The 26,165-nt window shown below is 47.3% G+C and overlaps 1 protein-coding gene across 2 annotated transcripts in view; it reads right to left on the reverse strand.

Annotated features, from left to right (window-relative positions):
• Positions 1-26,165, reverse strand: part of MTMR6 (myotubularin related protein 6) — a 592,867-nt gene that overhangs the window by 383,422 nt on the left and 183,280 nt on the right. Inside the window, exon 1 of one of the 2 annotated variants that reach the window (XM_085621607.1) lies at positions 11,640-11,805. The exons of the other annotated variant lie outside the window; for it this stretch is intronic. Within the exon in view, the coding sequence (XP_085477733.1) occupies positions 11,640-11,663 (24 nt within the window). The 5' untranslated portion in view covers positions 11,664-11,805. Of the gene's footprint in view, positions 1-11,639; positions 11,806-26,165 lie in introns of those variants that run through there. 2 annotated transcript variants of the gene reach the window in all.

Below are 26,165 nucleotides of genomic sequence, written 5' to 3' on the forward strand. Positions count from 1 at the left end.
TGCCTAAATGCGGCTCCTGAAGTTGATCCCCGAGAGCCCGGTAGTGGATCAGCGCAGGCGCCCCTAATGTAGTTGCCTTTAAACCCAAGGGACTGGTACCATTACTGTAGGCATGCAGGTGTAGGCTTAAGTCCGCGGGTGGCTCACCAAGAGGGAGGAGAGGTGTGTGTGTGGGGAAGGGGGGGGGTGGTAACAGGTTTATATGTTTAGGAATTTGGTTAGTTCTTTTTTCCCTGTTTTGATCTCTAAAATGCAGACGTACTTGTCCCTTGCTCACTTTGCCACTGGATTCAAGCAAGCCTGGCTGAAGACGGCTGAAATGCCAGAAACCGGTCCTAGGAAGCTTGTTTCCGGTCCGGTGAAGACATGGCTTGGCAGTTCGGGCTGGACTGTTCCCATGAGGCACAGGGTCAGACTGATTTGCATATGGCCATGTCTGAACTGGGGTGGCAGAGTGGGCTAAAGAACGGTGATGGATTAAACCCAGATCAGTTGACTGGGGGTGAGTGCTTGCAATGTTCAACACTCCGTCCATCATTTCCTTTGGTTTTGCTTTGTTCGCCATAAGTTGGCAGGGTATGCTCAGACGTGAGTCCCTTGCTCACTTTGTCACTGGATTCAAGCAAGCCTGGCTGAAGATGGCTGAAATGCCAGAAACCGGTCCTAGGAAGCTTGTTTCCGGTCCAGGGAAGACATGGCTTGGCAGTTCGGGCTGGACTGTTCCCATGAGGCACAGGGTCAGACTGATTTGCATATGGCCATGTCTGAACTGGGGTGACAGAGTGGGCTAAAGAACAGTAATGGATTAAACCCAGATCAGTCGACTGGGGGTGAGTGCTTGCAATGTTCAACACTCCGTCCATCATTTCCTTTGGTTTTCCTTGGCACTGTCATATAGCCATGAGTGGTGTCATTGCACTTGCTTTTGTTCTATCCTTATAATGTAACGTTTATCTTTTAATTCAAGACGTTGCACGCGGCCAGCCTGAGATGGGTTGTGGGAGACATGCTGTGTTCCACAACGGTCTAGTTGCTCTATGAATCATAAACTCTGCTTTTTATGTCTTGTTCGGGAACTCGCTGGCCCACAGGGTTGTAGGCGATAACGCACTGTATTCTTTTGTCATGTGGGCTGCCAATAAAATACCGATTTAATTCTAAAAAGCAACATACATCAATGACTGCCAGAAATGTAAAAGAGGGAATAACAAAATTGATACTACGATGCTAAGGCCTGAAAGAATATGTGGCATTCAATGGATTTCACATAAGTCAAATCAATCAGATAAACTTCCTTTCATTACAAGACCAGATCAGCTTTTACAGTCCTGTTCAAACTCTTCTAGAAAAGGTAATTTCAAAACCTATTTTGGAACTGAATTTTACAAAATTCTCCATGACAACGTATTTCAAATATATATCTTATGGTGAGAGCCCTAATGGGGAAAAATTGACATATTCCTTTCCAGTGTGAGCTGTAGAAGTGGACCTGCATGTGTTTTGAATGTTGCAACGGCAACAAATTTGGAACACTCTGCTTCCAAGAAATGTATTGACCGTCAGTGAATTGAAGGCTCCCAGTTAGCATACTACCATCTGTTGCTCTGATGGGTGGCTAACATTGGTAAGCAATTTGGAGGAAATTGCTGGCAATCTGGAGTGTTTCCTTTTAGAATGAAAATGAGCGCTGCCCTCAAAATGGGTATTCAAAGCCCTCAAAACTGGGAAAGGTTTAATCCTTTGCCCGGGTAGAGTACTACCAAGCCTTCACATCTCCAGTAAGCAAAAACTTTGGTTTGAGAAAACAATGACACTAGAGGGGGCTGGAAAAACAGTTCACAATTTTTTTTAAATTTAAATGTATTTCTATAGGGATCACACATTATTTTTCAATGTATATAAATACTGTGGCACATGCAGCCTAACTGAATAGGAGGAATAACTTCACCTTACCCTCAAATTGTGAAATTCTTTATGATGTACAAGATAATCCAGAGGTACATTCTGCAGTATCACAAGCACATTGATGTTTAACTCATAACTAGTACTTTTTTGACTACTTGCTCAGCTTAGTTGGTGGAGGTTTGGACAAATGTATTGAACTAAATTACTTATATTATACTTGGCTTTTACCTTGTCACTCATTCCATGGAATAATGAGGCATCTGATAGTATACCTAAATACTGGTCAAATTTGATTGAGTGTAGGAAAGTGCCTCCTTGTAACATGGTCCCCCCTCCCACGCTTTTCACCCTAGTACTGATGCTTTTCGACTGACAGTGCACAGAGTCCCCGACAACCAGGAACAAGTGTCAGTGCTCTTTCCCTTAAAACAAGGTAAATGTCTAATTGTACCACAACTGGCAAGGCCGTTAGCACCCCTGTATATTCCTAGTAAGTGGCACCCCTGGTACCAAGGGCATGGGTACTAAAGAGGGCCCCTAAGGGCTGCAACATGTATTATGCCACCTCAAAGGACCAACACACAAATTGCATGCAGGCTGCCATTGCAGGCTAGGTGAAATGGTGCAAACCATTTTGAAAACACGACATGGCACACTCCCTGCGTGCCATGCCCATGTAGACTGCATATACTATAAATAAGTCACCCCTACAGCAGGTTTTAGAGCCCCAAGGCTGGGTGCATTATATTATATGTGAGGACATATCTTCATGAGCAAATATACCCCTGTGATGTATGGTTCCATTGCAGCAACATTGCAAGTGTTCTGGAAGTCATCTTAAGTATATGTACTCGGCACTGGTCATTACGAGTTACCCAGCAACATGATGGCTTCACTGAAAATAATGGTGCTTGGTATCAAATACCTCGACTTGACAAATCCAAACTGATGCCAGTATCGGATCTGTCCTGACATACACTTAGAGGTCACCTTAGAGGTGCCCCCTGAATCCTACTAGTCTCTTAGTGTGCTGGCTGACTGGTATCGTCCAGCCTGCCGACACAGACAAGCTTCTGCCCCCTGCAGGTGAGAGACTGTGCTCTCCAGGGTCAGAAACAATGCCTGCTCAGGAGGAAGGTGTTCACATCTCTTCCTGCAGGATGGCTTGTCTATTAGTATATCAAGTCCAGAGGCTTCAAAGCCTCTACTGCCTTTGATATGCGACCCCGGCTTCCCCTACACCTGGGAGATGCCACCCCCTGCCCTGAGGCCCTTGTGGCACCAAGAAAGGTGGGAAAATGCTCTAGTCAGAAGGCGTGTTCATTCTCAGGCTAGTCACACCACTAAGGTGGGCTACCTGAAGTGAACAACAAAAGAAGTGTGCCATCATATTGTTTTTAGTGGAACTAGGAACTCTGGGTCAGATTTATGCCCACTCTCCAAATGAAAAGGCCATACAGGGGGTGTAGGCACCCCAGGGGTAGGTACCCATTGGCTATTATCTTGCACTCCTGTTAAAGCCCCTAAATTCAGTATTTAGGTGGCCTCCATGACACCAGGAACTCAGATTTGTCTACTAGGAAAAGAAGAAGGACCAAGAGGAGCCAAAAACGCAAGAACTGTGGACCAACCACGGAATCATCACCAAACCCTGCCTGCCTGCTGCGGTCCTGCAAGTGCAAAGACTCTCCTCGTCCTGCAGTTGTGTATCCTCCTAAAGCCTTGGTGGGCTTCCAGCACTTTTCCAAGCAGTCAGCATCTCTCTTGAAGTGGAGGATCACCTTCCCTGCAATCACCGATCACATCGGCCTGGTATACCGTTCTCCTGATACTGGGTCCACTGAAGAAGCAGCAGTCAAGGAGAAGGACGTTGTGGCTTATAGTGGTCAGCCCTGTGTCCCCAGCGAGTTTTGAGCCGCTAGACCCTCCAGGAGCCCCCCCAACACCAATACCCTGGGTACGAGAGACCCTGCAGCAGCCTGAGCTTGTCAAGTGTACAGTCTGGACACCAACCTTGCCAAGACCAACTTACCGATGAGGGACGTCAGCACCACTGAGACCAGCACAGAGAATGGCCCGCTGTCTTGTTTGCCCCCATTACCAGGTCGACCCCAAGACGTCAGAGCCTCCAACATAAGTGACCCGTCGGACAAAACACCTCTGTACCCGATCCCCAAAGCCCAAGTCCGAGCCACCAACAGTGCCCCCTTGCTCCAGAGACCCTCAAGAGCCGAGCCCCCCTATGGGTTCTGCCGGACTTGGCTCCAAGTCGGCACTTGTAGCCTTTTTCTTATTACAGGTTTCTCCATTGACTGTAATGGATAGTGTTCAAGGCTACCATGGTGACCAACACCTCTGCACCTGGACACACAGGGTAGGTAAATCCGAACTGCTGGTGGGTCTTTGGATGTTGGCCCCTAAGCACCATAAGTCCAGGAGAGAACCATTTGTAAGTGTACCTATGCAGTGAATGTCTCTCCCATAGGATAACATTACAGTGTTCAAGTCTCATGCCTCAAATCTGACAGCTGTGATTTTCTACTGTTTAAATGCAAAAATCCAGAATGTCTAAAGTACTTAACTGATTCCGATGATCTTGGTGTCTGAAATTATATACAAATCTGTGTTATTTTTCTAAATTGATCTCAAGTTTCTTCTTGTGTGTGTGTCTCATTTATTGACTGTGTTGAACAAATGCCTACCCTCGGATAAGCCTAAACTGCTCTACCAGAATAGAGTATTTGGGTATTTGGGATTATTAATTTAAGGGTCGTCTGGACTTTCTGCATAGTGTACCTCATTTTGGTACACTACATAGAAAGCCAGCTTCCTACACTGAGGCACAAATGTAGTGTTTCAGAAAGGTCAGCTGGATTTCAATGCAAACATGCTTGCTACCGGCTGCTGAAACACTGACACTTGGAGGGTCTAACAGAGTATATATCATTTACCAGGAAATTCGTTCAGAAAATTTAAATGAAGTGCATATTGTCTTAGTTGTTGAACAGGTATGGTGCCATATGTTAATAGCACAACATGAGCAACGAATTAAGTGCCCATCTGAACTTGGCAAAACTGAAAGCATGCTTTAACAGTCTTTAAACCATTACAGATTGATATTTGTGTCCTGTGTTACACATGCCCTCTCACAGTTTATTGAATCTCTTCGCCTAATGACTTAATATTGATTTTATACAGGAGGCAAGAATGTGAGGGCACCACATCACAAACTCAGTGGCTGAGTTTTGCAGGTTGTGTAGCCTCCATTCCTCAGTCCTCCACGGTTCTAGGCACAAAGGTGTGATGTGCACTGGCCATGGACTGTCCATGGACAGCTGCCCAAGACTGCTTTTGGCAATATAGGTGAAAAGCTCGCCACTCCACAGATGATCTTTCGGGTCTGGATCTGTGAGAATCTTGTTGATGTCAGCGGTTCCACAAGTGTGGAGCTTCAGGATGCCCTCTTCTGCTTGGCTAAGACGAAGCGTAAGGGTCCTGCTGTAGCCCAAATAGACTGTGCTGTTGATAATACCTGGATCGAAGTCCCCAGCCACCCCTAGGAGACTAGAGATGTACACCAGTGCCTTCAAGCACCTTTTCCCCTTCACCACTAGACAACAGATGGGATTCTAAAGAAGTGCCATTGGTGACTTTAAATGGACACAAACATCTGAAGAGGCATTTGTGCCCCTCGCCACAGACAAACTGCCAAGAAATGGGCGCATGTGAGGCAAGTGGCAATTCTACTTGGAAAGCACTCTCCTCACGGCACTCACTTTTATTGTTCTGCAACCCAATTCTTGTGTGCTTTTGGGCCAGCACCCAGTTGGCTAGCCAGCGAACCACACTGAGAGACCTATACTAACTGTGGTGTGTCGCTCAGCTTTTCATATACACACAGTCATAGACACTGTCTCATTCAGTAACAAGTAGAAGCAATACTGTGCTTGATTTTCCATTGTGTTTGATTTGATCTGTACGAATTCAGAACCGCTAGGGCAGAGAACATTAATTACCCAGTATGAAGGTTGGAAAGTAACCTGTTTTTGACAGGAGGCTTGTGTTCCCCTATTTTGACACATTATTCTTGTATTGTACACAAACATTACCCCTGTGTGAACACTGTGTCATCGAGTTACTGGTCACAGATTACACTTCGTTGGTGCGAGCAATGTTCTAGACTTAGCAAAATGAGCAGTTCGGAAACATCCCTTTACCACTGAATATTGTGGTATTACCAATTTCATGTTTCTTTATAATTACCGTGTGAATATTGTAGTGTATGGGATTTAAACTTTTTGAACTTGCTATCTAAACTAGATTGTGTTTTATTATTTAAGTGATTTGCTGTCACACAACTCTGTCTGGACATCAGCAGTTGATTGCAACTCTGATAATTGTGCAGTATTGTACCCAGACTCACTCCAGATCGCCGCCATTAAATTAGGCCTTGACTGTTCACCAACAACTTCCTGAAGGCTCAGGAAGGCCTAGTGAGTTTAACTTTCCGCAGCTAAATCTAACATCTGCAACACTGCTTGCTAGGAACACCAGCATTTTTATTTCCAGTGCTTGGTGATCACTGTGTCTGTGAGTCCCGGAAACCGATCTGGACAGAAATGTAATTTCACGTTTTGAGTGTGAAATGTTCCCGTCAAGCAGCCGTGCTCATTAGGTCATTATGTCTGCAGTGTCCGGCTATTCCTGTGTGCCTCTTTCTATTCCACTGAACACTGGATAAGGTCGCTGCCTGGGAGCGGCAGGCCACAGTGCACCTCTTTGTGCACTTCCCTCAGCTATTCCTTGTCCGGCCTGCCTGGTTAGGGACAAGAAACGGGCAGTTCAGTTTACAGGAGCCGTGCCGTATAATGAATGAGGCCAGTGTAGAGCTTTTTCACAGCTCGCGCAGTCTGCAAAGCACAGTGTCGACGTTGCATACGCAATGAGAGTGTATTGTTTCACAGATGATGCAACGTTAAAAACAAAGCACAATGTCTGGTTTAGCTGTAAGGAAACGTGCACTGCTTACTCGGGTAATTGAGAAACGAGAGCAGTATGGCAGACAGGTATTTTGAAAATCACAGAATGACGTTATTTTGCTGTTGTGTGACTGGAATGCTCTCGGGCAGCTCTGGAACGTCCTGCACCGAACTTACAATTTTAAGCATGCCGAATGATGCTCGTTACGAACGCTTACTTCTATGCCCCATTTCCAGTAGTATGGCCAAGGTGTACTAGAGGTGTGCAGGATAAGAGCAAATATCATTGACCCCTCACTAAAACTCGTTTATACACTACCCGGTGTGGAGGACGTCTCTGTGAAAACGAACACGTAGTAACATTTACAGGCGACTCTATTGGTTCAATGTGTCGGCTTCTATATAGTACACAAAATATTGACAACAAACAGGGAAATCAACTTTTACGTTTACTGCTTGTACTGGCTTGGCAAGTAAGTCCTACTTTGATATTTTATATATCCTAACCTTTCCTCTCTATTGACGGCATAATGAGGCTACTCAATGCTGACTGCATTTTCGCCAAGGACATGCCAATGAGGCTTCGTTACATGCAACAGCACAGAGACCCTGTCTACATCCCAAAGCACCTGGCGCAATCAGCCCCTGCTGCTGGAAAATAATATTCAGGCCAATTGTGTGCAAAGTGAAATCTGTAAGCAAATAAATGTTAAAAATAAAAACAGGAAAGTTGATGACGATGAGGAATTCCTTCATTATCCCTGAATGCTTGCCTATCAAATACAAAAAAAAGTCAGTTAGCCATAAAGTAAACATCTCTAAATCAAACCCTAATTGCACGCTAATTACTACATATATTTTTTGCGACTGGTTATTCATTAAAATTATCTTTCCACAATAGGCTGCATCATTACAATTTCCTAGGTAACCTTCATGATTTCTTACTTACAATAAAAACATTTTTTCCTATGAAGCATTTCTAATCTTCTTCAAAAGACAATCCAATCCAATCCACCTTCTTATTCTGCTTTGTAGCACATTTATGGAGGATCAGATCAATGTTCTGCCCTCTGGGAGGACTCTTCAAAAGTGCTTAAAATATAAAGTAACAGAGTACCTGCTTGTTTCTGATAAGTAAAAACAAGGAGATGATGGACAGAGTGCTGACATTTTCAAACACTCACCCCCAGTTACAGATCTGGGTTGAATCCATCATCATTCTTTAGCTCACTTTGCTACCCCAGTTCAAACACAGCTATATGTAAATCAGTCTGGACTCTGTGCCTCATGGGAACAGTCCAGTCCAGCCCGAGCTGCCAAGCCATGTTTCCCTGGACCGGAAACAAGCATCCTGGGACCGGTTTCGGGCTAACAGCCCTCATCAGCCAGGCTAGCTTGAATCCAGTGGCAAAGTGAGCAAGGGACCCACGTCTGGGCATACCCTGCCAACTTAGGGCAAACAAAGCAAACACAAGGAGATGATAGATGGAGTGCTGAAACGTTTCAAACATTCACCCCCAGTTGTCTAAACTGGAGTGGCATGGTGAGCAAAAGAATGATGGATTTAACCCAGATCTTTTGACTGGGGGAGAATGTTTTGATTTGTTCTGCATTCCATCAATTGTGTGTCTTTTGTTTCTGAGAAGTGCTGGTACTCTCCAATTAAAAGTATGTTTTTCTTGAGAAGTGCAGGTACTCTCCCTCTCAAAACAAAAAAATGCCGGTACTTAGCAGCAGCCCATTTAAAGCACTGCTCTTGAAGACCCACCTTTAAGATTAAAGCAGGCCCGGCCGGTCCCTATCTAAAATATTCCCTTTATCACCTTAAATCTGGCAAACAGATCATATATCAGTAAAGTAGCAGAAAAGAACATCAGTATGACATGCAGATTGTTCACCATCAAGGAGTTCATGAACTGATAAACTGTTTTGCACAGATGGTAATCTCAAAAGTACTCAAGGCTGCAGGCATTTGGCCTCCCCAACATGCCTCTGGACTGCGGTGCAACTACAATCTTTTTCATCCAGATGATAACCTATTGGTTGGCTGAAACTTAAAGTACTCCTTTTTTTTTTTTTTAAACAGAAGCTGTCCTCTCTAAAAAGACACGTATTTCTTTGGACGTTTGAATTAAATCTGGCTGGAATTTTGTGTTACAACATTTGAGGTTCTTGCATTGTATCATGTTTGATTCATTGTGCTGTTAGCAAAATAAGTTGTATTGAAGGTCATCTCCACTCCACATGTATGACACAACTAGACTTCCCTCTAGGTAGGTAAAGATTGCCATTTCTCTCACAAATGAGAATTATATTACTTTAAAGGCTTGAAGTACCACCGTTTCTAAAGACTGCAGGGCAATACACTTGACCTGGCATATAGCTACACAAAGATAGTGTCTTTATTACTTGTGGTGGACACCTATTCACTCCAACTAATAAACCATTTTCTCAAACTATCGAATACAAAATGTGTTCACCAAACTTGTCAAACTAATTGTGTGTACTTGTTGTTACAGTATCTCTGTCGCCATTTTTACCATGTCTCATGTAGGATGAGCCTGCTCGTTACAAGTCAATTCTGTAATGTACAGCAGCCCTAAAACATTTTACGCAGGGTCAATGATAGTACCTGAAGTATGTAGTAACTGTAATTTTCTCATTACAGTCACCTAGTATACAAATGACATCTATTCTACTTTAATAAGATATTACAGTAGAGTTGTAAAGTTGCAACGCCTACTGCCAGTAGACAGTGTGAGATGCAGGTCAGTGAGCAGTATCCCTACTGCTTTTAAGACAATGAAAGGGCAGTTTGCTTTATAAGTCTAGCGTACTACACAACACATGCGCTGTCTGTTGCAAGACATATTGTTAACTTACAGTGAGGTTAGAGCCCACCCAAAGCTAATTGTTTGGCTTCATTGTCACTCACATTTGCTTGCTTCATATTCGTTATGGGCTTCCCTTCCTCTTCTTTTGTTTATCTGTCCCCTGGAGCATGGGCGCATTAATTATGTCCTTCCACCGCTCACTTAGCCACTATCTTTCTTTTAAGAACTCCACAAGAGTGCATGTGTTTCCCAGTCTGTGTCTCTCACACTTCCCTCTTTCCTTCTCACACATGTGCTTCTCCCCACCAGCTTCACATTGCTCTTTTCGCCCAATTGCTGCCCCTCCCTAGCATTCCACTTTACTCTCTCTCCGGATCTTCCTCCACCCCTTGGCCCATTGTAGCTTTCACACTCCAACCAGGACATCCCATGATGTTTCTGGCCCCCTTGCCACGTCTACCCCTGAACTCACTAATCCTCTGAGTGGCTTCGCCCTCCCCTACTTTAAAAACACTTTCTCACTTTTATTTATTTTTATCAGTAAATACAAAGAAGAAAAAAAAGCAGCCACATTACTTTGCATTGACGCACATGTTTCAATGTATACATTGCAGAGAAATTGCTCTTTCTATATTCTGAATTTCTCTATTTTTCTTATTGACTTTCCCGACCAACATACTTGCCAAATTTCTATGACCAAAATGAGGTACAACTTTTCAGGTCTTAAGACTGCTTCTGAGCATAATGAAGACATCAGCAAACTGACATCACCAGCAAATCATAATCAGATCACAGAAAATGACATCACATTATATGGAACCCAGATTAGATGAAGTAACTGTGCGGCTCAGGCCTGCTGATATTTAAAAATGACTGACATATTTGTGAGATGAGTGAATACTGATGCCCTTGTCTTCACTAACACATCTCGTCATCAGCAACTGTATGGGTGCAGTCTAGTCAACTAGTATCTCCAGCAGTATCAAAAAATAGCAATAAGAAGCCCAATTAAAATAGATGAGTTAGAGATAAATGTTAAGATAGACTCTATATCCATGTTATGATTAAGGAAAAGTATTGTGATGAGTAAGAAATTGATATTATGATTTCATGCCCAATATACAGTGAATGTTATTAGGGGATCAATGGTTATAACGAGATCAATAAATAATGCGTTCGTAAATCAATAAAAATTAATATAGGGCAAAGAACACGTTCATTTTGAGGCATTTAATAATATATAATTGAGGTACTTTATGAAGAAAATTACCATTGTGAGGGACAGACTATATGCGTGTTGAACCTCAGTTATTATTAAGATGACAGGCGTATAATTGTATTTATGGTGAAACTATATTTCACGGTGGCTGTGAAATCAAAAGTATTTTGGGAAAAGTTCATCAATGAGGTAATCAGTGAAAATTAATGAGTAAAGAATACTATGATCAGAGAGAGTTAAAGAGGGCATGCAATAAACAGCACGATGAAATGCACAGAACAGTATCCTATTGTGAAATGAGTATCATCACGAGTCATGAATATTTTTTCAAAAAAAGGACTAACACTTGTATGAATAATATGACATAGGGAATAAATTGTGGAGGCTCAACGATAACTGAATATTTTAACGAATTCAATTTGTATTCTATTAAATACGATTATTCAAATAAAGCAATGCATATTCTACGTGGAAATTCATTAACAGTAGTATGGCGAGTGACTGGGGAGACACCGAACATACGGTGAGTCAGACCCCTCTCAAACACTTCCCCAGACACGATTCTCGCCTCCTCCTTTCGTCCAGATGAGGGATGCTTCTACTGCACCCATCTCAGACTGACAGCAATGTCCCTCCCCCGCCCTGGAGCTGCAAGCTCGGACAGCCCCCTTCACCGGATGCCGGTGACCGCTGCTTCGGTACCTTGGTGGTCCTGATGTGCTCCATGACGGGGCTCCGCTGCCGCCTCGCCCCGTGTTGTTTCGGTTGCGCGGATGTCTGAGCCCGGTCTTCGGTGTTTCCTGCTCCAGATTGCCGGGAGACACTTCACGCTTCCTGAGCCCGGCACTCTGTGTTGTGTTGACGGTGAGGGAGGAGGGAGCGGCGCCGCCAATCTAGGCTGCCAAGTCACAGCGCCATCTGGCGGCTGGCGAGAGCAACTCCGGAGAGCCGGAGTACAGATGCGGCCGCGCCTTGCATTAAACAGTTAAATGAACACATTATTTATTGCCGTAACTAATCCCAGAAGTGTCAGCGTCAAGGGGGTTTACATTAGTTCTCTCCCCATTCCACCTGGCCGCTCCACTTCAAGGTGTTGGTGTCAGATGTGTAGAGAAACGGCTTCGGCTACCTTCCTTTTGAGGGTAGGGCTGCCACCTTCGCAAGAGAAAAATACCGGATGTTTGTTGTTTTAAGAGTCTGCAAAGGCCAGGGCTTGATACTAAACAGGACCGTAAGCATAAGCGTAGGTATTCATTTGTAACATCACTTTTCTGTTCTTTACTTTAATTGGTAGTCATAAATCATTAACGCAGACATAAAACACATTTAAAAGCATTTTCTATTTATATAATTGCTGTTTGAAGTATGTATACATAAGGGCTAAAAATACTTGCATTAGGTGATTTTGCTTATTTTTGTACTAGCCAGTAAATCAAAATACCGGTGAGGCCGGAAGAAAACCGGTCAGGTGGTAAACATATTTGAAGGCGATAGAAGTGTTCAGATCTACTGTGATCATAAAGATTATTTTTAATTGATTGGTAGATTTAATACTAATTTTCCATGTGAATTTGTGAAAGCAGTAGCGATCTTTTGCTATGGTGTTTGATCTTAGTTAGGGAATGTCAGGCTTAAGGCTTTAAGTGGGCCGGATCCTGTCTGGTCTCCGACCCAATACTAATTAAAAATGCACTTTGAAATGGGTCCCATTTGGGCTCTACTTTAACAACATTAACGATAGTGGCTAAAACACTGGTGGATTTCTCAATAACGACTGTAACAAGCATTGGCATAGCCAATAGGTCTCGCCTTTGGGACCTTATAAGTGTTTAGCCATGCAGCAGTTGCATAACTAAATACTTATAAGGCCCCAAAAGCAAGACCTATTGGCTATGCCAAGCGGCCGTACGGCCGCGAAAGTAAAAGTGATCGCGATCAAACATCAAAGCGGCCGCGAAAGTGAAAGTAATCAAGGTCAAGCGCGGTGCGCGCGCCCGCGCACATGCACTGTAGCTCTAGGCTGGCCTGGTAGCACTTTTTGGAGCCCTCTCAATAAGTCTCGCCAGACCAGCGCATGCGCTGGGTCAGGCGAGACCTAAAAACCCTTAAGGTATTGCATCTCAGTGAAGCAATCCTTGTTTACATTTCATATTTTACTTCATCTTACATTCCCTTAGAGTATTTGGTTTTCAAGATACTGTGTTTCTATCGTTTTTTAGGTCTCGCCTGACCCAGCGCATGCGCTGGTCTGGCGAGACTTATTGAGAGAGCTCCAAAAAGTGCTACCAGGCCAGCCTGGAGCTACAGTGCATGTGCGCGGGCGCGCGCACCGCGCTTGACCTTGATTACTTTCACTTTCGCGGCCGCTTTGATGTTTGATCGCGATCACTTTTACTTTCGCGGCCCCACGGCCGCTTTGCTTAGCCAATAGGTCTCTCTTTTGGGACCTTATAAGTATTTAGTTATGCAACTGTTGCATGGCTTAACACTTATAAGGTCCCAAAGGCGAGACCTATTGGCTATGCCAATGCTTGTTTTTCTTCCAGCAAATGACCCTCGTATAGCGAATACTTTGAAATAAGCAGCCTCTAGGTGCCTGAGTAATTGCAGGTTGCGGGTAGCTGTTTATGAAGGTGAACAATTCAGTGCTTTGAAGGTGAGGCAGAAGGCAGTGCGAGTTTCTCCCAGTTCCCGTCTCTGGGCCATAGAGAAGGGCGGACTACGTGCACATGTAATTCTGGGTCACTCTGCAGAGTGATAGTTTCTTATGTGACAATGGTAATTGTGTGGGAGAATAAGAAATGCAGCTTGAGGATTTCATAAAGCTGTAGAATGAAAAGGCTGTGTCTAACAGAGTGAGAGACTGTATAAGAAATTGGTGTAAAAGCAGAGGTGTCTGGGACTGGCCAATGGTTACTACCTCTTACACCATACATACCAACATTTTACAAGAAGGAAAGTGAGAGATTTTAATAAACAAATCGGGGGAATGTATTTTGCCCATTGACGCACACTAAATCAGAGACAATTTCAGGCACATGACAGGTATAATGAGGCCATTTTATCAACTAAAAAAATCGTGAGTCTCCTGCCTGAATCGGATCTGCTGGCATGTATGTTAAACAGACCTTAGTAATGTTTAAGTCACAATCTTATATACATATTCCAAATTGAAACATTTTCAATTCTAATTATTCATAACAAAATCATTGCTGTTGTTTATCTGATGTAGCTAACAAGAATTAGCAAAACCTATAGGGCTGACTTGTATGGATGCAATATCAGAACACTCACATAGAAACACCCAAAACTAAGCCAGACAGCATGCTATGTGAAGCACAGGATTTTAGTGTGTGTTTTATGCCATGCTCCAAATTACATTGGCCACACCTCTAAGAAAGGATTCCTGGTTATGCGTCTTTGGCCACATGCTTATAGGGAGCCCCCACTTTTTTCATCCCACTTAAAGCACTGGTCAGGCCACTCTCTCATCTTAGAGACTGTGGCAATTGCTGCTACAGCTCTCATCCTGCCCCTGCCTCCATCAATTAGGAAGTAGTTCTCATTGCTCAAATGATCCATTTTGCCATTGCTGGCGTTCCCACCAAGAGGAGAGAACGGACTGGCCAGTCTAGTGCTGTTAACCTACTGTATTGCCCCTCGTGGAGCAGAAACTACTATAATTCCTCCATCTTTGTTGCAAGAAATCTTTTCACCATTCTTTGGTTGCTAGCATCTGCTTGAAGTATTGGCCCATCAATCAGTAACGTCAACCAAAAACTCAACATATTGGCATATATTAGCATGCACTCTACAGATGACTCAGAAACACTGAAAGAAATGCTACTAAATGTTAGAACACCGGTAAAGCATGGAACCGCTGACATGATTTCTTGATTAGATCTCCTGTGTTTCACAGAAGCATGGCTAACAGTTGCCAATTGTGGAGGACAGGGACCATTCGAGAAATGCATTCTTCAGTATCATGAAAGCGGCCATTGAGGAGAAGAGGTCTCAATCATTGCCTATCAGTCTCTGAATATAATAGAGGAGATATTTATTCTCAGAACTGCAAGTCATAGTAGTTGCCTGCTCCTTAGCAGACAAGATATATCTTTGACACCAACTGAGGTGGGCTTACTCGGCAACCCACTCATATAGATTAGGCATTACTATTCTGGTCCTGATGAATTGTTATTGATCCTGTAAAACAGCGGTTCCTAACCTTTGACTTCTATGGGCCCCCACTGAAATACTAGTGGAAGGTGGGGGCCCCTGCCTAAAGAAATTCTAGGATGTGAACCTCACAGAAAAACACGAAACTACAAAAACCAGTATACATCAACCAAATACACATATTATAAAAACATTGCTTTAATTACAAACACAAATCGAAATTAAAATTTTAATAAGAAGGGTGGGGCTTTTCAGAATTTGAGTTTATTTCTAAAATACAAAGCTATATGCTATGCTCCACAATATTGCTTTGCCTTTTTACCCTCTAATGTATCCTTTCTCTTAGTCAGAGCATGCTACTGATTCAATAGAGGCCATTAATCACCCATCCTACTATTTGATGTACTTGTGATGCTCCCACGAATCAAGCTAAGGATATCAAGTACATTTTTAGCTTCTAGTTTCAAATTTCTTCACATATACAGAGCAGTTTAAAATTTTAAAATTTTATATTTAGCTTTGTTATGTGTATATACCTTATCAATCCCAGCCCGGGGGGGGGAGAGGGGGGCAGCAACATGGTCAAGTGAGACGTGTCCTCACGAAGCTCCGGTCAAAAGCTGAAAATCCGACAATAATCCAGCAGTCCCGTAATGGGTAAGAAGTCGCCCTGAATCCGGAGTACATCAGCAACAACAAACCCTATTATAAAAGCCCAAAAAAAGGGTGTAAATACATTAAGAAAAGTCGCCAGCGGTGGAAACGACGCGGAGGTCGGAGGATTCCAACCTGTGCCTTGCTCAAAGGATGGGACGCACACTATCGCCCAGGTCATGGCTGCGCAGAGACAATCATCGTAAGCGCACCTGAAGGCCGGTGACGAGCAACAGGTGAGACAGCCATACGAGACCGAGGACCCTGTAGTATGTCACGGTCTAGTTGTTCAAAGACCGCCCCACTACATCCGCGGGGCAGGCGTGGCCTGCGGGGATGCAATAAAAGGAGCCACCCGCTCGAGGGCGAGGTCTCCACGTACAGCGAATGTGTGGCCTGAGGTTATTGCCGGCTCCGCTGCATTTAGCCCGCCAAATACCCCTAGGGCCCCAGGGTAAACGCATTTTACATTGGCGACGAGGGTGGGATCAAAGACCCGCGCACCAGGTGCCGCGCAGCTGCCGCGCACCGAAAAGAGAGTCGGAGCGTCGTGAATCGGCGCGCGCGCACACGTGCTCCAGGCCCGGCGGAGTGCACCCGGCCAGACAGCATCACCGAAAACATCAAAGGAAATACGGTGAGTGCAGCCAGCAAAACAAGGAAGAGAGCTGCGAGCGAACAAAGAGAGCTGTAAGCGAACATAGGGCCAAAACCAACCCCTGTGCAAGGATATTTATAGTGATTTAAGTCCCAGGGGAGGCTGCTGACAAACACATATGCCCACAGCACACCCACCCTGGAGAGCCACTGCCGCCTCTACAGCAACAGGCCCACAGCAACACAGAGTCACACAGCAAGAGGCCTAGCCACTCACTCTGGGCTACCACGGCTAATACAATCAACAGGCAAGGGAGGAGCAAACCACATGCCCCAGGAGGACATACCACGGCTAATACTATCAGCAGGCAAGGGAGGGGCAAACCACCTGCCCCAGGAGGACAAGTTAGCGGCTGACACTAAGCGCAATGGGAGACAACGACCAGGCGGCAGCACCAGGCCAAGTGGCAATACCGGCCCACGCGCCATTCCAACATGCGGCATCAGGAGTCCTACCCCCATTCAGTGAACTAGAGGACCCCACGACAGCCTCTCCCCGATGGAAAATTTGGATAGAACGGCTCAATAACTACTTTATTGCAACCCGGGAGATAGACGAAGCAGTAAAAAGATCCCTGCTCCTGCATTATGCGGGAGACAAAATTTTCAAGCTATTCAAGCACTTGCCCAACACAGGAGCAGCAACCGACTATAACGCGGCGGTGGCCGCGCTCGACGCCCATTCTGATCCACAATTGAACTCAGATTTCAAACAGTTCAAATTGTGCCAAGCCCGGCAGAGAGAGGGGGAGTCGATGGACGTATACTATGCCCGGCTTCGTGAACTCGCCAGCACATGCACAGAAGATGACCAGCCAAAGGAGATCCGCGCACAACTGATCCAGGGGTGTCGAGATAAGACGTTGAGAGGGCTCATCCTGCGCCAACCGAAGATTGCGCTTGAAGATATGCTAGTACTAGCAAGGTCACACGACCTGTCAGCAACCAGAGCAAACAAGATGGACCAAGCACTGATCAAACCCCAGGGACGGTCCGAAAATATTAAAACAGAACGTGCAGACGCTCTCCGAGCCAAGCCAAAAGGAGACTCATTCAGAAGTTCAAAGCCGGAAGTGGCCAAGCCAAGGTGTGGATACTGTGGACATGAACCACATGCCGCAAAAGACTGCCCCGCGCAAGGGAAAACGTGCACCAACTGCGGAATACCCAACCATTTTGCCTCCGTATGCCGAAGGCACACCAGAGGTCGCGAGTTCCGAAACCGAAGGCCCCCGACAAAGGCAGTACGACAACTGTCGGTGACAGAGGTGACGCCACCAGGAGACAAGAAAAGGAAAGGCAGGAGATACCAAGAATCGAGTGAAGACTCGTCAGACGATGATGACGGAGAGGCGTACCTGATCTCTTTCGCGCGGGAACTCAAACTACGCCGCAGGCCTCAGCCAACGTGCGTGATCCACGTGGCGGGAACGGAAGTAAAAGCAGTCATCGACACTGGTGCCACAGTTAACGTTATGGGCCTTCAGCAATATCGACGCCTACGGCCCTGCCCTCCAGTGAAGCCATCCAAAACCAGGATCTACGCCTATGGAGCGGACACCCCCCTTCCACTAAAAGGAAAAATCATAGTTCCCATCAAGGCAGACGACCTTGAAGTAACAACGACAATTCACGTCATCGACAGGGAGGCGGACACTTTACTGAGCAGCCACACCGCAGAGGACCTTGGGCTAATTTCTTTCGCAAGAAGAATCCAGACTCACCAAGTAGAGGAGCTACTCAGTCAGTTCCCTGAGCTATTCCAAGGACACGGACGCATCCGATGCGATCCCGTCAAGCTACACATTGACAAAACTGTCGTCCCAGTCGCTTTGCGACACAGGAGAGTCCCATTCCACCTGCGGCCGCTGGTTGAAAAAGAGCTAGAGGCCCTGGAAAAGCAAGGCGTCATTGAAAAAGTGTTGGGGCCAACACCCTGGGTGTCCCCAATGGTCATCGCGGAAAAACCTAAGCAGCCGGGAGCCATACGACTCTGTATCGATATGAGGCTGCCAAATAAAGCCATACGGAGGGAGCGTCACATCACGCCAACAATGGATTATATCATCGCAGATGTGAACGGGTCAAAATGGTTCTCAAAGATCGACTTGAACCCAGGATACCACCAGCTCCCGTTATCAACGGAAAGCCGTTACATCACTACATTCAGCACCCACCTGGGGCTACGAAGATATAAAAGACACAACTTCGGGATATCTTCAGCGGCTGAAGTGTTCCAAAACACGATACGGGAAATGTTATCAGGCTTACCCGGGGTGTTAAACGTCAGCGACGATATCTTAATCCACTCAGCGACGGCCGCGGATCACTACAAACATCTTCGCAACACGCTAACACGCCTCAAAGGACACGGGGTGACCCTACACAAGGACAAGTGCCAGTTCTTCCAGCCTTCCCTGGAATTCTTTGGGTACGTGTTCAACCAAGATGGGATCCAGGTAGATCCGAGGAAATCACAGGCCATCAAGGACGCGCCTGCACCGACAACACCAACGGAAGTATGTAGTTTTCTAGGCATGGCATCATACTGCGGGAGATTCATCCCAGGACTGGCCACCCGAGCGGAATCCCTACGAGCCCTCACAAGATCAGACGCAATGTGGCAATGGGGGCAGAAAGAGGATGAGGCGTTCCAAGGAATAAAGGATGCCCTTCTGGGAGAAGCCACGCTGGCATACTTTGATCCAACAAAACAAACGGAGGTACTCGTGGACGCAAGCCCAGTAGGGCTCGGCGCCGTGCTGGCCCAAGAACACGAACCGGGTCACTGGGCAGCGCTATCATTCGCCAGCAAGTCCCTAACACCTACAGAAACCAGATACGCTCAAATCGAGCGAGAAGCGTGGGCCATCAAATGGGCCTGCAACCACTTCCATCTATACCTAAAAGGGCAACCGTTCACGATGGTCACGGACCACCAACCACTCGTTCCACTCTTCAAAGGGACGGCGCCTCACCCCCCTCCGCGTATCGAGAGATGAGCAGTTCAGCTGCAACCGTATGAAATGGAGTTGGTATACCGGCCAGGAGCCAAAAACCTCGCAGATTTCTTATCCAGGCACCCCGTTCCGATCAAAGCACAGGAATACACGGAAGACGTAGAACATTACGTTCACCTAGTATCCACAGCGGCCTGTCCCCTGAACAGGACCTTGGAGGATATCAAAGAGGTGGCCACCACAGATGCGATCTTCAGCAAGACTCTGAAAGCCGTCCAGGAAGGGTCGTGGACAAACTATCTGCGTTAAGCTAACTCCTGGAGCCCGGAAGAGCGAGAACACATAGCAAAAATGTGGCAAGTGCGAAACGAACTCAGCGCCACAGGCGACGGGATCCTGCTCAGAGGGCCCAGGTTGGTGATACCGCGAGCCCTGAGACACAGAGCGACACAGTTAGCCCATGGAGGGCATCAAGGAATCACAAAAATGAAAGCAAGAATGAGAGAGAAGGTCTGGTTCCCGGAACTGGAAAAGATGGTGGACGAATATGTCCGGCGCTGCCCGTCGTGCCAGATGACCAGCAGTTGAGAAAGACCTGCTCCGGTGATCACCGAAGACGCTTGCACCGTCCCTGGTCAAGAGTAAGCATCGACTTCGGGAGTTTCCCCGGAGGGAAACACACGCTGTGGCTCGTGGATGCATTCTCGAAGTACCCCATAGTAGAGCCAGTGACATCCACGGCGTTCGCCCACGTAGAACCCATCCTAGAGAAAGTATTTGCCATGTTCGGGTTCCCGCACGAAATCCGCAGCGACAATGGACCACCATTTCAGGGATCCGAATTTTCCACCTTTCTAAGACAAAGAGGAATACATCATCGGCGAATAACCCCTCAGTGGCCGCAAGCCAATGGCGATGTTGAACGTTTTATGCGCACGCTAAACAAGATGTTTCGCATAGCGGGAGTAGAACAAGCGGACCCGGAGAAGCGGCTCCATGAATTCTTGCGGGAATACCGGAGCTCGCCACACTGCACCACCAGAGGAGTCCGTGGGCACTGATGCTTCATGGCCCAAGGAGAGATCTGCTTCCCACCTGCCCGGGGTGGTCACCACCCCCACTGGAGGCCGAGGACGTGCAAGACCGGAGAGTCCGCCGAAACCAACGAGCCAGCCTCCGTCGCCGGGCTACACAGAGGACACTCCACAAGGGGGCCACCGTCCTCCTGCGGGACCGTCGCCCTGGAGGCAAATTCAAAACGAACTACGAACCTGGGACCTGGACAGTCACCGCGAACCACGGGACCATGATAACCGCCCAAAAAGGAAGAGAGGAGGTGTCCCGAAATGTGTCATGGTTCAAGGAAGTGCCCCCAGGACACCCCGGGAGGCACACCGAGGTACCACCAGATGGTGCACCCATCCACACACCAGAGACCACGGAAACCATCACCGAGCCTATGTCCAGCCCAGCCCCAGAGGGCGGACCGCCCTCCAGTCCACGGCTGCGAGGCTCTCCGTAACGGTATAGCCTGAGGCCGAATCCTCGCCCAAGCCAGCGTTTGAAGGACTTCGCCTGCTGAGAACATCCAGATGCTGCAGGCGGAAGACACGCAAGTACCACCACCTATGTGGTTGAACTGTCAGAACTATTTGAGCTGTGGGTTTTCTTTGTTTTCATTGACCAAGTTGGATAGGGATGTAGTATGTCACGGTCTAGTTGTTCAAAGACCGCCCCACAACATCCGCGGGCCAGGCGTGGCCTGCGGGGATGTAATAAAAGGAGCCGCCCGCTCGGGGGCGAGGTATCCAAGTACAGCAAATGTGTGGCCTGAGGTTATTGCCGGCTCCGCTGCATTTAGCCCGCCAAATACCCCTAGGGCCCTGGGGTAAATGCATTTTACAGACCCAAGCGGAGGTCTCGGAGTCCGCATTATTAGGCCTCGGGGAGTTCGACAAAGAGGCCCGTCGAAAAGAGGAGGAGGCTGCGCCCTCCACCCGTTGGCCGGCCGACATATTCTGGTGAATCAGTGAGGCAGTGTGGGCCCGGCTGGGACACCACCAGAGGTCGAGGCCTGCCTGGGACATTTCGGACGGCTGTCAGGGGTTCCCCCGAGAATGTGGGGCGAGACGGCCTCAACGGTCAATGGAAAAGATGCAGCCCGCTGGGCAATACAAAACAGAGAAGGCCCATAGATGGAGGGAGGGTCACACTCCCAGCATAGGAATGGCCACCACGCCACGAAGGCGAAGGAAAGAAGTGAGCTGGCACGGAGATCCTGTGAGGACCAAGACGTGCAGAAAATTCCATGCGCGGCTGCCGGGAGTCCTGGAGAGGAGCCGGGGTGAGGCGGCTCCGGGAGCCACAGAGGAAGAAGATGGCCTGACGGAGTCCAGGGAGAGCGAGGAGAACCATCAGAGAGAGAAGGGCCGCGCTTACAACCTGAGGCAGTTTGAGACGGCCAGGCAAAAAGACGTCGACACTGAGTAGGCCCGACTTCGACCCTAGGGGATCCGAGTCTCGCCTGAGACATGTTGAGTGGCAGCCGGGGGCCCTCTCCAGGACCCGGGGAGAGACGAGCCCACCACAGAACAAAGGAAGACACCGGATCGAGGTGCGAAGGGTCCGGGCAAGGAAATGAATCCTGTGTAGAGGGCCTAGGGACTCCTGAGTAGGCCTACATATGCGGAAAGTCCTGTGCCCATGACTGGAGACAGATGGCGACGATACACCAGGGGGCCAATAATAGAGGACTGCACGGGGGCACACCCGGTGATGACACCACTGGAATAGAGGTGATCTGTGGTGTGGCTGCCTCCCCCGCAGCGACACTGAGGAATGTGAGTACGGGGAGGAGGAAAAGCGGCATCAGCCCAACAACAAGACGCACCCTGACCAGGGGGCCGGATCCCGTCACCCCCTGGGCCCATGGCGACTCAAAGGTGCCCCGGGCAGTCGAGAGAGATCTTGACTGGGGCCTGTACCAGGCCACCGCAAGATAATAAAAGACCGCTGAAGAGTGTCAAAATACGTGAAGTGACCTAACCTCCCTGGAAATAAAGTGATCAATGGTGGGGGCCCCCAGGTGGCGCACAGCTCCCGGGGGGCCTGGCCCCGAGAAGGGACGAGAGAGGGGCTGCTGCGGGGAGATAGCCTGGATCACCTTGAGGCTTGACGCGCGATGACCCTGACCCACCAACATTAAGCGGCCGAGGAGGAGATTCGGCCAAAAGACTCTCATAACGGTCTAGAGGAATATACTGCGACCCCCCCCAAAATTGAGAGACCCTTAAGACACCTTGAGGAGGTGAGCCTTGCAAAGAACTGTTCCCCTAACTCCTCGGGAAGAAGAGAGCAACGCCTTAGGCCTGTCAGCGGACATCCGGAACAGTCAATCGCAGGTGGGGCAGACTGCACCTGCGACGCCTAAAGCCATCTAGTCAAGAGAGTGGTACAGGTGGACAGGTACTAGAAGCAGGGGCCCATACACGACGAAGATGCAATACCGGGAGAATCACCACAAGACTAAGTCCGACCCCAAGAAATTTAACACATCTGCCCCAACAATGGGTAAAGACAAAGACAAGGAACCTAAACCTCCCAGGCAGGGAAAGATGGACCGCTACACTAAGGTGGTTATCCCACCCCTGGAGGGTCCGCCACCTACCATGTTGGATGCAGAGACGCTGTTACAGGCAAATCCATAACTGCGTTGGAAGAGAAAATAGGGGCAGTGGGCTCCGTTGTTAAGCTGCTGAGGCAAGATCTTTGTAATCTATCTGAAAGAGAAACAGAATCTGAGACCAGGGTGACAGAAGCAGAGGAGGCAACAAAGGATCTCCGTAAGGGGGTAGCTGAACTGCAGGTATCAAGTAAAGACATCCAATGGCGTATTGAAGATGCTGAAAATAGAGCGAGAGGAAACAACTTTCACTTCGTGGGTTTCCAGGAAGGGGTCGAAGGGACGAATGTCCCAGAATTTCTATGCTCCTAGCTTCAAAACGTCATCCCTACAGATAAATTCTCAGCATGCTTTGTGATTGAGAGAGCACACAGGGCAATAGCGGCGAAACCCCCTCCATGTGCGCCCCTAAGGCCCATATAGCAAGATTTCTGAACTTCCTGGATAGAGACTTGATACTGAGAGAGGCCAGACGATTGGGAGATATCAGACACGAGAACTCACAAATCATGATATTTCCGGACTACAGCAGGGAGGTTCAACGACAAAGACGAACCTTTGACTCAATGAAAATTAAGCTCAGAGTGCACCAGATTCAATAAATGCTTTTATTCCCTGCAAAATTGAAGGTAATCTGTATGGGTCACATTTCTTTCAGACCTCAGAAGAGGCATGGAGGTGGGTAGAAGAATGACCAACCCGCCATACACTGGAAAGGCCGCAACAGAGCAGAGAGGGGGTACATGAAACGGATATGAGAACAACCGGGACCCCGAAGAAGACGAGAACTTTGGAACACAGGAAAACATGCGCACTGGGGGCAACCCCATACACGTTCAGAGGGACAGGAAGGCCGAGAAGAAAGACATTGCTCTTAAAGGAATCTGTAAGAGGAAGAGACTCCCAAAGTACCCACATTGCCAACCAGAGGGAATCCCAGACAGAATCAGACAGCAGGGAAATCACATCGGAAGAAGAAGAAGGAAATCAGCACCCATTAGTGACAGCAATAAGGGCACTGGAACAAGACATGGAAGCAGGACAACTTCAGACACAATAACATGCACCCGATTCGAGTTGAAACAGAAGTATGGAACTGCAACAAAATTTGACAATAGGAGCAAACGACTATGTGACCACCCCCCATTACCTCCTTGGAACTCTATTGGACAGAGAGGTCCCGCGACCAAGTGACAGTGACAGGCTTGTGGAGGCCTTCAACGACATTTCTCTTCTCTTCTGTTCTTTAATATTCTTTAAAGTTCTTTTCTTTTCTCTATTCTCCTTTATCCTTCTTCTCTGCACTACAGCCTAACCTCCTCTCTTATTGCAAGTTTTACCACTGTGGGAGTTTGAGCTCATAGTGGAAGTTGTTACAGAGGGCGGGCGACAGACCTCTCCTTCCCCTTAAACACAGGAACTGGAAAGGGATCATGGGGAAAAGTGTAAAGAGGGAGAGGTAGGAGGTGGGGTGAGGGGTTGATTGGGGGGGAATTAGACCATTTGAGTTAGTAATAAGGTTTAGTCGCAGTATACATACAGAATGCACACCACAACAGAAACACAGAGCCAGACTGCAATTTCCAACACACCCCAGACATAGGACAAACACACCCCAAAACATGCTGATGACGCTAGATAACGACCCTCTCTCCATCCTAACATGGAACGTCAGTGGTCTGGGGGATAAGATTAAAAGGGGTTTAGTAAACAGTTACATCAAAAGAGTGCACCCAGATGTAGTGTCACTACAGGAAACCCACATGAAGGGAACGAAATGCGGACTGCTTGGCAGGGGAAGTACATGGTCCTGGCCCATGCGGGATACACGTCTGGCTCAAGGGGAGTGGCAATCCTGATTGAAAAATTCACCCCATACGCATATGGACAGATCCACAAGGCACATATGTGGGGTGACTGGGAGGTGGGGCAGACGCAACTTGACCCTTATCTCCATATAAGCCCTGCCCAAACTACAAGCCTGCACACTAAACAAACTGACAGAGATCCTCTTAGATTCCCCGACTACGCTCCAAATAATAGGGGGCGACTTTAATGATGTTATGCACAGCCCCATAGATCTTCAGGGGGGCAAAATCTGATGCCTACAATTACACCACTGGCACACCTCGCAGACACTCTGGGACTATTAGATGTGTAGAGACACATTAATCCAATTGCGAAGCTGTACTCGTACTACTCAGGGGCCCATAAAGTCTTCTCAAGACTGGATTATGTCTTCCATCCGAAAAGGGGACTAGAGGAAATAAACAAAGTAAAATATCTGGCCAGAGGTCTGTCGGATCACTCTCCACTCTATGTCTAAATAGGAGGCCGACAACACGATATACACAAGCAATGCAGATTAAACGCCTGGGACCTCCAAAATGATTCCATATTAAGAGGACTAAGGGCAGACACAGAAGCCTTTTTTGAAGAAAATCTAGGATTGGCCGACTCTGGTGCCAAAATGGGGGGAAACAAACAAAGTGGTCTTGGGGGATAGAGCTCAAAACCGTATAGCGTGGAAGAAAAAGAAGGACTAGGAAGACCTACTAAAACTAGAAAAAACTTATCCTGGCCCTAGAGAAATATCACACCATGCAGAAAGATCCCTTACTAATTAGACAACTACAAAATGCACAATATGAATACAAGGACGGGGCATGCCAGGCGGCTAAAGCACAGGTCTTCACGACCCTTCATAGATTATACGATGTAGGGGGACAAGTCAGGGAAACTCCTGGCCTGGCTTAGTAGAAAAGAACCAAAGGCCAAGTGGGCAGAGTGCATAACTGATGCACAGGGACTCACACATGTTAAAGATGATCAGATTATGCAGAACTTTGCACTATACTACAGAGACTTCTATGAAGCTAGCCCTCTGGGGAACCCGTCTGCCATTGAAGAATAGCTGGCAGAGGTGGAGAGGTGCATATCCCGACACTTGATGATATGGACAGATTGGGACTGGAGGGAGACATCTTGATTGAGGAGATAATGGCCGCCAAAGTTAGACCCCAGGGCCCAATAGCCTTCCGGCGAAGTACTATCAAGAAATGCATAGACCTGCTTAGCCCCAATTTGTTGACTCTTTTC

The sequence above is a fragment of the Triturus cristatus genome, chromosome 8 (assembly GCF_964204655.1).
Source record: "Triturus cristatus chromosome 8, aTriCri1.1, whole genome shotgun sequence".
In the NCBI taxonomy this organism is placed as follows: domain Eukaryota; kingdom Metazoa; phylum Chordata; class Amphibia; order Caudata; family Salamandridae; genus Triturus; species Triturus cristatus.